At 48.3% G+C, this 12616-nt stretch overlaps 1 protein-coding gene across 3 annotated transcripts in view; it reads left to right on the top strand.

Annotated features, from left to right (window-relative positions):
• Positions 1-12616, top strand: part of Cyfip2 (cytoplasmic FMR1 interacting protein 2) — a 119004-nt gene that overhangs the window by 87214 nt on the left and 19174 nt on the right. For all 3 annotated transcript variants that reach the window (XM_005071897.4, XM_013114761.3, XM_040748491.1), the window contains one exon: positions 837-967. In XM_005071897.4, the coding sequence (XP_005071954.1) occupies positions 837-967 (131 nt within the window). The remainder of the gene's footprint in view (positions 1-836; positions 968-12616) is intronic.

The raw sequence follows: 12616 nt of genomic DNA, 5'->3' as shown, positions 1-12616 counted from the left end.
TCTGCCTGCCACTGACTGGTTAGCCTCCAACCTGTCTCAGTCCCGTGAGCAGTGGTATCATCCCCTGTCAGGGTGGTGAATGGTCCTGTGAGGATGCCCACTGGACTGCTGGCCAGATGCGGTGTGAAGAAGAGAAGGTTTGCATGTGTGGTCCCCAGCACCTCTAGCGGGCCTTCCCGTCTGCCTATTGACAGGTGGCGGGTACCCCAGGTGGGGTGCCATGTGACATAGATAAACAGAGGCTGGAAATGGGTTGTTGTTCTAAAAAAAAAAACACTCAATATGGAATGGCAAAAGACAGAAGCTATAAATGTGATGCCTTCTGTTTTCTATTTCCAGAAGCTAAGACATAACATTCCATGAGAGTATGACTGAGAACAAGAAAAGGATGAGGCTAGAGGCTGTCCATGCCTAGCTGCACACGTCCTGGTTGTGTGACTATGAATGTGTCACTTGCCCAGTCTGAACCTCATGTGAAAAAGGATGATAGTACCTAGTTGATATTATAGGAATAAAAGGATATTATAGATAGATACACATAATTCAGTAGATAATACCTATAAATAATAACCTTGCTGTTAGGAATTCAAGTCCCTTTTAGAGGGACAGATAGCCTATAGCCGTTCTATTTGGGATTGTAGATATGTTTTATTTTGCTTCAGATATTTTGTGTCAGCCTCCTGAGCTTTGTCTAGTATTGATCTTTGCATAGAATCCTACTCTTAAGCTGGCATGCAGAGGGTTGCTAAGTCTAGGGCTGTGGCCCAGTTGGCACAGCCCACATGTATGGTTACATAGTGCCCATGTCCCACTAACCTCCCCCATGTGGCTCTCAGGGATCCTGGAATTCTTCCACCATCAACTGAAGGACATCATCGAGTACGCAGAACTCAAGACAGATGTGTTCCAGAGCCTGAGAGAGGTGGGCAATGCCATCCTGTTCTGTCTCCTCATAGAGCAAGCTCTGGTAAGTCCTGAACCCACAGAAACCCTGGTGTCCCCAAGCTGGAGGGAGACCATACATACCCAGATGCCCAGGGCTTCAGGCCTGACGTGAACACTTTGATTCCTGAAAGTCAGAAGGCCAGAGGCTGCAGAACCTCTGGAGACTTGGCTCCCAGCCGCACTCCTCATCCAGCCCAGGCCACACCCCTCACTGGTGGAGCCCAGTCCTCAGAGCAGGGGGCCAAGTCTTCCGTAGTCCTGTCTCCTGGAAAGCACATCACCAGCCAGCACTGTGCTGGGGGAAGGCAGTAGCCAGCTGCTGCCTGTCTCCTGTGTGTGCCTGCATCTTGGTGAATGCGAGGCAAAATAATCACAACGAAGGTGTTGAAGAGTGGCAAGAGCTTGCTATCTGCAGCAGGCAAGGAGAGCGTTGAGTTCTCTGTGAACCAAGAAAGCATGGGGACTTTATCCAGGGAACCTATGCATATTCATGCAAGTAGCCACACTCTTAGAAGCATGACCAGTTAAGGTCTGTTCCTGAACATGCTAGGCTTAAAATCATAATTTTAAAAGATGTGTAAAAGAATTTTTGTTTTCAATGTGTATGAGTGTTTTGCCTGCATGTTTATAGGTGTGCCATATGTATGCAGTACCTCCAGAGGTCAGAAGAGGGCATCAGATCCCCTGAAACTGGAGTTATGGATGATTATGAACATTCTTGTATGTACTGAGAACTGAACCCAGGTCCTCTGCAGGAGCAGCCATTGCTCTTAACTGCTGAGCCATCTATCTAGTCCCTGTAAAGGTTGTTTAAAAATCCGTGTGATGGACAGAAATGCCTCTAGGCATGCTCAGTTGTACCTTAAAGTTTTTGCTGCAAGTAAAAGAAAATACTTCGAGGATACAGGCCCCCAAAGGTGTCTGCCTGGCCTAGCGCTGTCATGTTGTCATGGAAATGATATTTATAATGTCTTTAGTGCTGTGGGGGCAAGCACGGGGTCCATGAAGAGAAAAACAGAAGCCAGTGTGGTACATTATGAACTGACAACTTGATTGCTCCATAGTATGGTTAAGGGAAAGGTTTTTATTGTAGATGTGAGAGAGAGAGAATAGCCAGAGGCATCTGGAAGTCTGCAGAGCAGTCAGAGACAGTAGTGGCCTGAACAGTTAGCATCCTAAACCTGGCTATGAGCAAGCAGGAACAGAGCAGGGCGTGGCCACATGGAGGAGGAGCATGGGAGAGCACTGATGGGGAGGAGGGAGACAGAGAGGCAGACAAAAAGAAGAATACAAAGAAATCATAGCTGAAATAACAGGGCTATAAGGGAAATGAGTAGCTGGGGAGTTTTAGGCTAGGGAAGGAAGTGAAAAGGACTAGGATGGATTCTAAAATGTGTAACAGGCGCCTGTGACACAGAGAGAGCCTGGAGGCCAGCATGTGCTTTAGTGTGCTGATAGACACCACAGATAGCCATTTGTCCCTTCTGCCTTCTGTAATTTGGGGAAATGGAGTTTCCTTTGGAGCTGACAGCATGGGGACTAAGGCAGGGCTTCCCTGCAGTGTCCCGGAGGCTGAGTGGGAACTTCATTACAGAAACTGTTGTTGGCTGAGGGCAGCCCTGCATCTTCAGCTCTTATGATAGGAGACAAAGGAATTCTCCTGCCATCTAGCTTAAAGGCTGAAGAGAGATGGGGTGTGTAAAGTTCAGGCAGCAAGAGTGAAACAGTCGTAGCGTCATAAGAGCTGATTAGAGCATCTCAGGAAGCCTAGCCCTTTTGCTGGCTAGTGGGTCATCTGCATTCCTGGCCCTGTTGGCCCAGATGTGACCTGCCTGGAGGCTGTGCTCTCCACATCCTTTCCGACACGTTCTCCATATGTGGTGGACCCAGTCCTCAAGGTACCTGTGACCTGGGCAGTGGAAGGAGACAGGGAAGGGGGCAGCCATGGGAATGGAGGGATGTGGGGATATATAACTCTTGAGGTGTGATGGAACACACTCTGGGCATCTTCATCTGCACACAAAGTCTAGTTAGAAGAGCTAACTCACTGCTTATTGTAACTCTGGGGGGTAGATAGCTGCCCCAAATAAGAGACAAGTATCTCTGTCTTTATTCTGGAGAGGGAGACGAACAAAGATCTCACAAAAGGGCGGCTGCACACACTGCATATGGGGAGACTCATGCACTGAGAGCGCATGAGCAGAGTACCAGCAGGGATGGTGAGGGACTGGGGAGGATGTGCTATTGTAGAAGGCAGAGCCTGTGTCCAGACAGGATCTGGAGCAGACAGGATCCAGGATGAGCAGGCATAGAAAGGCCAAGAAGGAAAGAGGGTGAGAGACAGCCAGGTGGCAGGTGGCCTCTGGCCACAAGACACTGGCAGAAGCTGGCAGGGGGAGAGGGGCCTTACGGGCAGGCGACGACAGAGGGCTTGACTTTTTCAAAGGTCCTGTTGGCCACAAGAAGGAAGCAGCAACTGGCAGGAGAGTAAAGGACAAGGACATGACTATTTGCGGCCTGGGTTCGAGGAAGAGAGAGGTGTGGGTGTAGGGAGAGACACAGCAACAATGGCAGACACGAAAAGAAGTAACTCTGAGGGCTACGGACTAAGAGCTGAGAGAATCACCCCAGGTGAGCCTGGGTATGCCACCGTGTCTGTCCTCATCCTAATTTGGGGCACTTGGACCAGCTACTATCAGACCCTCACTGTCCCCAGAAGCTCTGAAATGGTCCCGTGACGCCTCTTCTGTGGGGAGTCATTGTATTCTCTCTTAAATGGACCCTGAGACAGCTAAGGGCTCCTTTTCTGGTAACAGGTTCTTTAGACCGTTCAGTGGGCCTGGGTTGCTATAGCAACATAGTCTTCAGAAGTCACAGGGAGAAGTAGTAAAAAATTGTTCAGGACTTCAAGAGCATAGGGAGAAGGGAGAAGGGGGGAGTTGTGGTGGAGGACATGTAAGCCCTCCCTTCAGGAGAAGCCGTGAGGGAGAGCCTCCGTTCAGACCAGGAGGTCATGATATGGCTACAGGCTAACCCTGGAGGAAAAATCCCTCCCAGCTCCATCACTAAGGACAGAAGGACATCCGGGCTCTAAATTCACCTAGCTGACTCTCCTAGAATGCACACAATAGTGTGGAGACCGTGTCAGCAGCCAAGACAGACAAAAACACGGGGGGGGGGGTGCTGACCCTGGATGAAGTCGGGTGACACAGTCAGGAATCATGCTCACCGAGGCTGCGGCCTCTGCTTTCTACGTTGACAAATGGGGAGATCTCCATCTATCCTGCCCTGTGCTTACTGGGATGAAAATAGGGCATGAGAGTCCCAGAGCTTTTTTTAGCTTAGAAAGCAGAAATTAAATATGTAAGTGGTGTGTCAGTTATTCCCATTAAGAGAGCAGGAAAGGACGGGAGGAGATGGGGAAAGGAAGGGAGGAGAGGGAGGAAAAATAGAAAGGGAAGGAATTAGGGTGGGAGGGCGGGGGAAAGGAAGGGAGAGGAGGAAAGCTGAAGCCTTCCATAGAAGAGCTGTGTGAGCAGTAGTTTTTTCACCTTTAGCGCAAGGCATGGCAAGAGAGGTCACATATGTAAAATAAGCAACCCGCAAAATAATGCATTGAAGAATAAATAGGAACTCCTCATCAGGCTGCGTGATCAGCAGCCATTGTCTCTAGAGTTCAGGAAAGGGACCTGGATTAGAGGTCAATGGGGACACTTAGCCTTACCAAGAATGACTTAATTTCCTACCTGGAAATCGTCCTGGCGTGTTAGCATTGATCTCTAAAGACTAGTTAAAAATAGTAGGAGTGGACGGCTGCTGCAGGGAGCGAGAAGTCCTTCCACGTGTCTTTGCTGCACCTTCTGCCTTCTGATAGATTTCAGCTTTCACTTGTCGTGGTTTTTCACTGATTAGAAAGCTGCACGGCCTGTTCTCTTATTCTGTGACCTGCCTTTCTAAAGTGACAGAGGACACTCAGCTTTAATGTCGAGGTGTACAGAATGCACATTTAAGAGGATAAATGTATTTTCTTCATTATTAAATACTTGCAGTCTCCACTTCGGGGGTGTGATACGGGTACAAAGATGATGTACCTGGCTCTTCTCTTTTTGTGGGGTTGTGTGTTTTCTTTAAGGAGCATGTGCAGTCAGGTGTGTAAATCTTAAGTGAACAGCTTGATCAAGAACAAGCCTGTGGCCGGGCGGTGGTGACACACGTCTTTAATCCCAGCACTCGGGAGGCAGAGGCAGGTGGATCTCTGTGAGTTCGAGACCAAGCCTGGTCTACCAAGCGAGTTCCAGGACAGGCTCCAAAACAATACAGAGAAACCCTGTCTTGAAAAACCAAAAAAAAAAAAGAAAGAAAGAAAGAAAGAAAAAGAACAAGCCTGTGTAACTGTGTAACCCACCACCACCACATCTAGAAACCGGAACAGTCACGGTGCCGTTGTAGACAGTTCCTCATGCCTCCTCTCGTAGCTTCGAAGCAGCCATGATTCTAAGGGCTGCCCCGGAGCTCACCTTTATCTGAGAAGCTGCCTAAGTGGAATTGTGCTGTGTGTTTTGCCCTTCTGTCTGATGTCCATCATCCGCTGCTGTCTGCGCAGTTCCTGCTGTAGACGGTGCTCACTGTGTGTGTAGGTGAATTGGAAAGTGTTTTGGAGTGGTTGGGTGCTAATGGCTAATCTTAACTCTCAGTCTGATTGTGTCAAGCGCCTAGCAGGTGAGTGAAGCACTCCCTCCAGATGCATCTGTGAAGGACATTTCCAAAGAGACTTGACTAGAGGAATAGCAGGAAATGACTTATCCTGAATATAACTGGCTTCATCCCATAGGCTGGCAATGGGTGGGGGAAAAGGGAGGGTATGGGGTTGGAGAAATAGCTAGGAGTTAGGGACAATTATTGTTCTTGCAGAGAACTCAGGTTCAAGTCCCATCACCCACACGAACCATCTGTAACTCTAGTTTCAAGGTATCTAGCACCTTCTTCTGACGTATGCAGGCACTGCATGCAAGTGTCACCCTTACATATACTCAGACAAACACTCAGGCACACACCTTTGTTCCCAGCACTCAGGAGGCAGAAGCAGGCAGATCTCTGAGTTCCAGACCAACCTGGTCTACAGGAGCTAGTTCCAGGACAGCCTCCAAAGCCACAGAGAAACCCTATCTTGAAAACCCAAAAATAAATAAAGAAAAGAATAAAGGAAGAGGCCAGTAGTTGGTGGCATGCACCTTTAATCCCAGCACTCTGGAGACAGAGGCAAGCAGATCTTTGCGAGCTCGAGGCCTGGTCTACGGAGTGAGTTCCAGGACAGCCAGGGCTACACAGAGAAACCCAGTCTCAAAAAACAAACCAAGGAATAAAGAAGCCCATGAGTGCTGGCATGTTCTCTCTGCTCTCTGGCTATCATGACTCAGGCTTCCCTGCCTTGCCACACCCTCCCTGCCATGATGAACTGAGACCTGAAACAGTACCAAAAGAACCTTTTCTTCCTTCACTTAATAGGGTATCTTGTCATTAACAAGGTGAGCCTTGGGGCTGTTGGCAGTTGGTTACTCTTATGGATTAGATGTGGCAAATATTGCCTGTGTCTTCTGATAGGAAGGTACTATCAGTAGGTAAACAGTTGAATTTGATCACAGTCATTCTAGGTGTGTCTCAGCGTCTCATTTTGGTTTTGGTTCATCTAAGGGCATCGGTTGCTGTGTGTGGTTGGACTCCCTCTTAGGTAAAGTGTTGCTAAGAGTTTTCGCTTACTTCTTAGTTGTGTTTCTTTATCGGTTTGTATGTGCTGTTTACATATTATCTATCTATGCATAGTAGATATATTATAGTTGGCTTTAGCTGGAGTTGCTGCTGAGGGTGGATCCATTCATCAGTTTCCCCTGTTGTGGTTGGTTTAGCCTTGCAAGCTGACACAAACCACTGAATCTATTATCTGGAATTCACACCATGTTTATTAGAAGATAAAAATTCAATTCTGTTTGTTTTCACATTGAAATAATGTCTTCCTTTTAGGTGCTTGGTAAATGCTATGTTGATGTTTTGAGACAGTCTCAGGTCTCAAAGCCTGAAATCCTCCTGCCTCAGCCTCCTGTGTGCTGAAATCACAGGTGTACATCACCACACCCAACTTGATTGTTTATCCAGTATCCATTGATACCTGGCCAGTAGGCTGTTAGCAGCTACTGAGCTACTAAATTTAATCTGTTTCTTTTATCATCGCCTAGCCTTGGTTGTTTCCACGTTCTGATTCACTTGTGTGTGTGTGTGTGTGTGTGTGTGTGTGTGTGTGTGTGTGTGTGTGTTTAACATCAGTCAGTTGTGTGTTATACCCACACACACCCATTTGGGGGAAACACAGAAGACCCCTCACCCAGCACACACACAGGCTCTGAGACAGCCACCCCACCTACCTTCATAGCTGTTGCTTATTTCTATCTTTGCAGTGCAGTGGGCAACAGTCACAAAAGACACAACAGCACATCGTGTTGCTGAGGGCATCATTCCAACCCACTGAATCAGACATGGGTCAGGCTCTCAGCCTCAGCCCTGCTGACCAGATAATCCTTGGTTGGAGGCCTGTGCTATGCCCAGAAGATGCTGAGCAGCATTTCTGGACCCTGTCCACTAGATGGCAGTAGCATCCTCTTTAGATAAACCGATGACTCCTGATATTGCCTGACCCTATTGAGAGTCCCTCATCTAGGGCAACTTCACATTTTGCAGATAGTGAAACTAGACATTGCCAGACAATTTTATAAACTGGTTAATTTTTATTCTCACTCAGCCATGTTAGGGAGTTTTGATTTCCTCACATCTTCGTGAACTGTTAACGATGTCTCTCTGTAATGAGACCTTTTGAACAGTGTCTTTTGATAAAAACATTTTGGCTCTGAGGATGCTAATTTCCCCAGGGTTGTGGCTAGCACAAGAGATGGGCTGAGAGCCAGCTGTGTTTCAGAGTGCAGAAGCCACCTACTGAGGGGCAGGGACACGCCCACAGTCCAGCTAGTTAAGGCTGTGAGGTTCAGCAGCTGGGTGCTCACAGCTTTGCCTTCTGCAGCTGAGTGACCCAGCCCGCACCTGCCTCCAGCCCACACCTGCCTCCAGCCCGCACCTGCCTCCAGCCCACACCTGCCTCCAGCCCTCATCTGCCTCCAGCCCGCACCTGCCTCCAGCCCTCACCTGCCTCCAGCCCTCACCTGCCTCCAGCCCGCATCTGCCTCCAGCCCACATCTGTTTCCAGCCCGCATCTGCCTTCTGCCTCTGCCTCTGCTTCACTTTTCTTTGTGTTTCCCCTCGGTGGACAATTGGAGTAAATTCTGTCAGAAACCTCAGAGAAGCAGAAACTAAACAAAAATCACACGCTTGCTGTGTTTCGATAGCCACTGCTCACGTCCTGAAGGATTTTTTTTGCCAGATTTTTGTATGCCAGCCTTCCCCCTATAAGATTGGTTGTTCTGTTAGTTTTAAAAGTCTGGTGAGCCAAGCTCAGAAGAGTGTGGTGGGCATGGCAATGAGAGAGGATGGAAGGGACTTCACCTACATTACAGTCTCGGTCCCATGAATTTATTGCAGTACACACTTATGTCTTCCTTAAAAGGAAACATCTGCACACTTAAATGTGTGTTATCTTAAGGGTTAGAGAATTAGGTGAGCAGAAGTTAAAAAGTGTTGGCGAGTGCTGGTTCCAAATGAAGACTTCGCTCACCCTGCAGATTGTCAAAAGGAAAGTTTTGGTGTTATTAGTCCTTTGGTAGGTCACAGTGTCCTGGCTACAGGTTTTTCCGGGTTGACCAGAGATTAATCTGATCTGATTCAGGAAAATAGTTCTATTATTCCCTTGACAATCAAATGTATGGGGGGGTGAGGGTCATCTATGCTGCTATTCAGAAGAAGTGGGGAAGAAATTGGCACCCATGCTGCAGCCCACCCCAGAGAGGAGAAGAATTAAATACAGATGTATTTAGTTTGCACTGCAGAGAGCAAGTCTTCTGAGACCCAGAAGCCTGTGCAGCAGAGACAAATGTGGCATGTCCTGGGTGGACTTTTATCTGCAAATGGAGGCTCAAATGAGCATTGAAAAGCAGGGCTCGTACTTTCCATGCAGAGGGTCGTGGTGGGTGTGGGAAGCCTGATTTCTGGCATGTTCCACAGGCCCTTCAGGAAGCACTCACACTAACAACATATGTGTCCATATAAGGGAATGTTTAGAGCTTGGGCTTGCTGGCTAGGCCTGGCCCCGAGCCCCCTTCATACCAGAAAACCAGAGTCCAGATGGGGGTAGGGGGAGGCCCTTGTCTCCTTTGCTAAGTCAGTTCTTCTACATATTTGACAAAAACAGACACCTAATACATGAGTGGAATTTGCCTTTTTATTGCCTTAAGACTTAAAGCCAAATATTCCTTAAGAAAACACTCTTTTGAGATTGGTCAGCTGAAAATGGCCGTTTTTCACCCAGGAGCGAAGCTTAGTGGAGTCAGATGTTATTTTCTGCATGAATCTGTCATCCTTAGGATCACAGGGTCTTTTTTAGCATAAGCACAGTGAATCCTTGTAATAACCTTTAGCCCAGAGAAGCCAAGTCCCCCGCCTCAGGGATTTAGCATATTGCAAACATACTGGAGTGTGGCCCTCAATTTTAAATGAAGTGTAATAGGCAAAGAAAAGGTTAAAGCAGAAAGCATCTCAAAATTATCAGACCCTCTGAAGGCTTTTGATGTGGGTTCCTTACAGTAACTCCTGTTTGCATCCTGATGCCAAAAGCCTGGTCACTTTCACTTGGCTCTGCTGACAGGGAATGGTAAGGTAAGTCTGGGTCTTGTTAGCTCTCTAGTCACTGCTTCCCTCACCGTACTGAGTTTGTGGGTGTCACAGGAATAATAAACATTAGCATAACTCTTGGTCTGCACAGACGGCACTGAATAGAAACTCCACTCATCAGCTCCACCCCGAGCAACTTCTGCAGAAGCAGAATGCTCCACTGCAGTCCCCAAGCGACAAAACAGAGAAGCTGCTTCTTCAGAGACGGGTCTTGCTATACAAGCAGGGCTGGCTTCGAACTCCTCTCATGCCTTCCCAACTCTAATACACAGGTGTTGGCCACTGGTCCTGGCAAAACATTTCTCCTTGTAGTTTCTCACTTTAGAAAACTCATGCTGTAGGCTAGGGAAATGGGTCCTGTGTTCAAATCCCCAGAACCCGGATGCACTAGTGGGCATCTGTGAACCCCAGAACCTGGGCACAGTGGTGCATATCCATTAACCCCGGTGCTTCTATAGCAAGATGGGAAGCAGAGGCACGGGGATCCCTGGAAGCTCACAGAGCATCCAGACTGGTATGTGCAACAGCCAACAAAAGCCAGTGTCTAAGGCTAGAGTGAGGACCAGCATCTGAGTTGTCCTCTGACCTCCACACGTGCCCATCACACATATGAAGATGTGTGCACGAACACCATTGTCCTCAGACCTCCACACGTGCATTCTCTCTCTCTTTCTCTCTCTCTGTCTCTCTCACACACACACACACACACACACACACACACACGCACGCACACACGCACAAATACACATGCATACACACAAAAGACTTTCTAATTCATCCTGGTTTTTTTAAAAAACTGTAAAAATACTTTAGGAACAAATGAGACTGTGTGTGGTTACCCATTCTGGGCTTTTGAAAAGTGTTTACTTTGAGGTGCCCTCTACACTCAATATTGAAGATAACTGTGCAGCAGTATGGCCCAGGAGCCCCACGCTTAGACAGCTGAGGTTAGCATGACTCAGTGTCTTCAGTGGTCTTTCGGATGATTCAGAACAGTTAGGGCCAGTGTGACAAGACATGCACTGGAACTTTCCCTGGCAGGTCTCAGGCTATCATCATGCAAAGCTGGAGGAGGGCAAAGAAACCGACCAGGACCAAAGCGTTACGAAGAGAGGTCACAGGTAGTCACAGCACGTTAGGAAGAGAGGTCACAGGTAGTCACAGCACACCAGGAAGAAGCCAAGTTATCAAAGTGTGTGTTTCTTCCAGCTACCCGCATACATGGAGGGTTTGCTTTGTAGCACATGCTGCATAGCTGCTGCTTCTCTCGCTTATGAAGAGGCCTCTGCTGGTGACGAGCTCTGCCCTAACTCTGATTCACCACCAGGAAGTGTCAGTTTAAGGTCAAGAAAATCCTAATTCACCTGGGAAGCTGTTCAATCCAGATCAGAAAGAAGCCATGTGGAACCTGCAGGTAGACCTGAGAGAGTGTCCCATTGGCCTCCCTCCCCCCATGGTCACAGGGAGAGGACTTGCTTCAGGGACTTTTAGGGGGAAAAACATCAAACAAACAAACAGTGCTTTCTCATTGTGCTCAACGTGGGAGATTTCTGTTGAACCTAATTTCTCTGAAGGCCACTCCTTTCCGTGGTAGGCCTGAGTCAAGAACATGCTAAAAGAGGACTTTACTGAGCCAGATGTGGCAGCACACGTCTGTAATCCCATCATTTGGGAAGTAGCTGCAGAAGAATTCAAAGTTCAAGGTCATCTTTGTTTATATATTGAGTTCAAGGCCAGCCTTGGCTACGTGAGACTCAATAAACCAAGGAAAAGTGAGGAGGTGGTTGACCGGTAGGCAAAATGCCAGGGCATGAAATGGCCCAAGCCAGTTCCTCCATGGGCCAGCAAGAGGATCCGCATACAATCATAGTCAGGTGTATTGCTCTAGTTAAAATGGCCAGGGAGTTTCTCACTGGGCTGAAATTGAAACTCTTGCCTCTGACCCACAAGGCCTGAAGAACTCAATCACTCTGTCCCACCGGTCTCCTCTCATGGCTACCCTCCCTCTGCTACACAGTCCAGCCGTGTAGCTGAGTCTCTGCAGGGGAAGCTGCGGCTAGGTAAACTGAGGTACACTGCAGGTCTGATTCAGAGCAGGGCCAGATGTGACTGTCCTTGACATCCGCCGGCATGGCGTCGCATCACCAGCACCACAACCCACGGGCATCTCTTCCAGGAACTTAGTAGCACAGTGTCTAAATTCTGCTAGTGACTCACTCCTGGTTTGGAATGCCCAGTCTTTTGGTGGCCACACTGACATACATGATTGCTGCACGCTCATGGAGGACTTACAGAATTCCCCACCCACTCGTGTCCTCCACTGACCTTAGAAGGGGCCTGTGTCGGGTCTGGCTCTCCCTCTGCTCCTTCTCTAGCACCTACTATACTGTGTGAAGGAAGGACTTAGGCCATCTCTGCTCAGCCTCCATCCTAGCAGTCAATGTGTGGTACTTTGTTTTATCTCTAGATGGTATGGCCCTTCCGTGCTCTACGTTCTTCTCACTGACCTCTCTGTCAGACAAAATTCCAGTCCTGGGCATGGTGGTCCCTCAGAGAAGATTCTCTGTCAGTCAGTGCTTGCGGGGGCCATTGCTTAGCATTTGCACCAGAAGCATGGACAATGGCTGGACAGTTTATTCTGCGTCTCGGTGGGAGTCCTAGACAATACAGTGTGGACCGGACTGGCTTGGGAAGCTCCCAGAAGGTCAAAGTTGAGCTTTAGAGAGGCAGATAAGATTGGCTGGAGAACTTTGTGGACATTAGGAAGGAGGATCTGGGAGGCAGAAACTGACCCCGTGAGAGGTGCAGTACTGTGGGATCTCATCAGCAGACCCGTAAAAATGAG

Source organism: Mesocricetus auratus, unplaced genomic scaffold (genome assembly GCF_017639785.1).
Source record: "Mesocricetus auratus isolate SY011 unplaced genomic scaffold, BCM_Maur_2.0 Super-Scaffold_100007, whole genome shotgun sequence".
Taxonomy (NCBI): domain Eukaryota; kingdom Metazoa; phylum Chordata; class Mammalia; order Rodentia; family Cricetidae; genus Mesocricetus; species Mesocricetus auratus.
The sequence above is the reverse complement of the archived record's forward strand: the minus strand, read 5'-3'. Positions and strand labels throughout refer to the sequence as shown.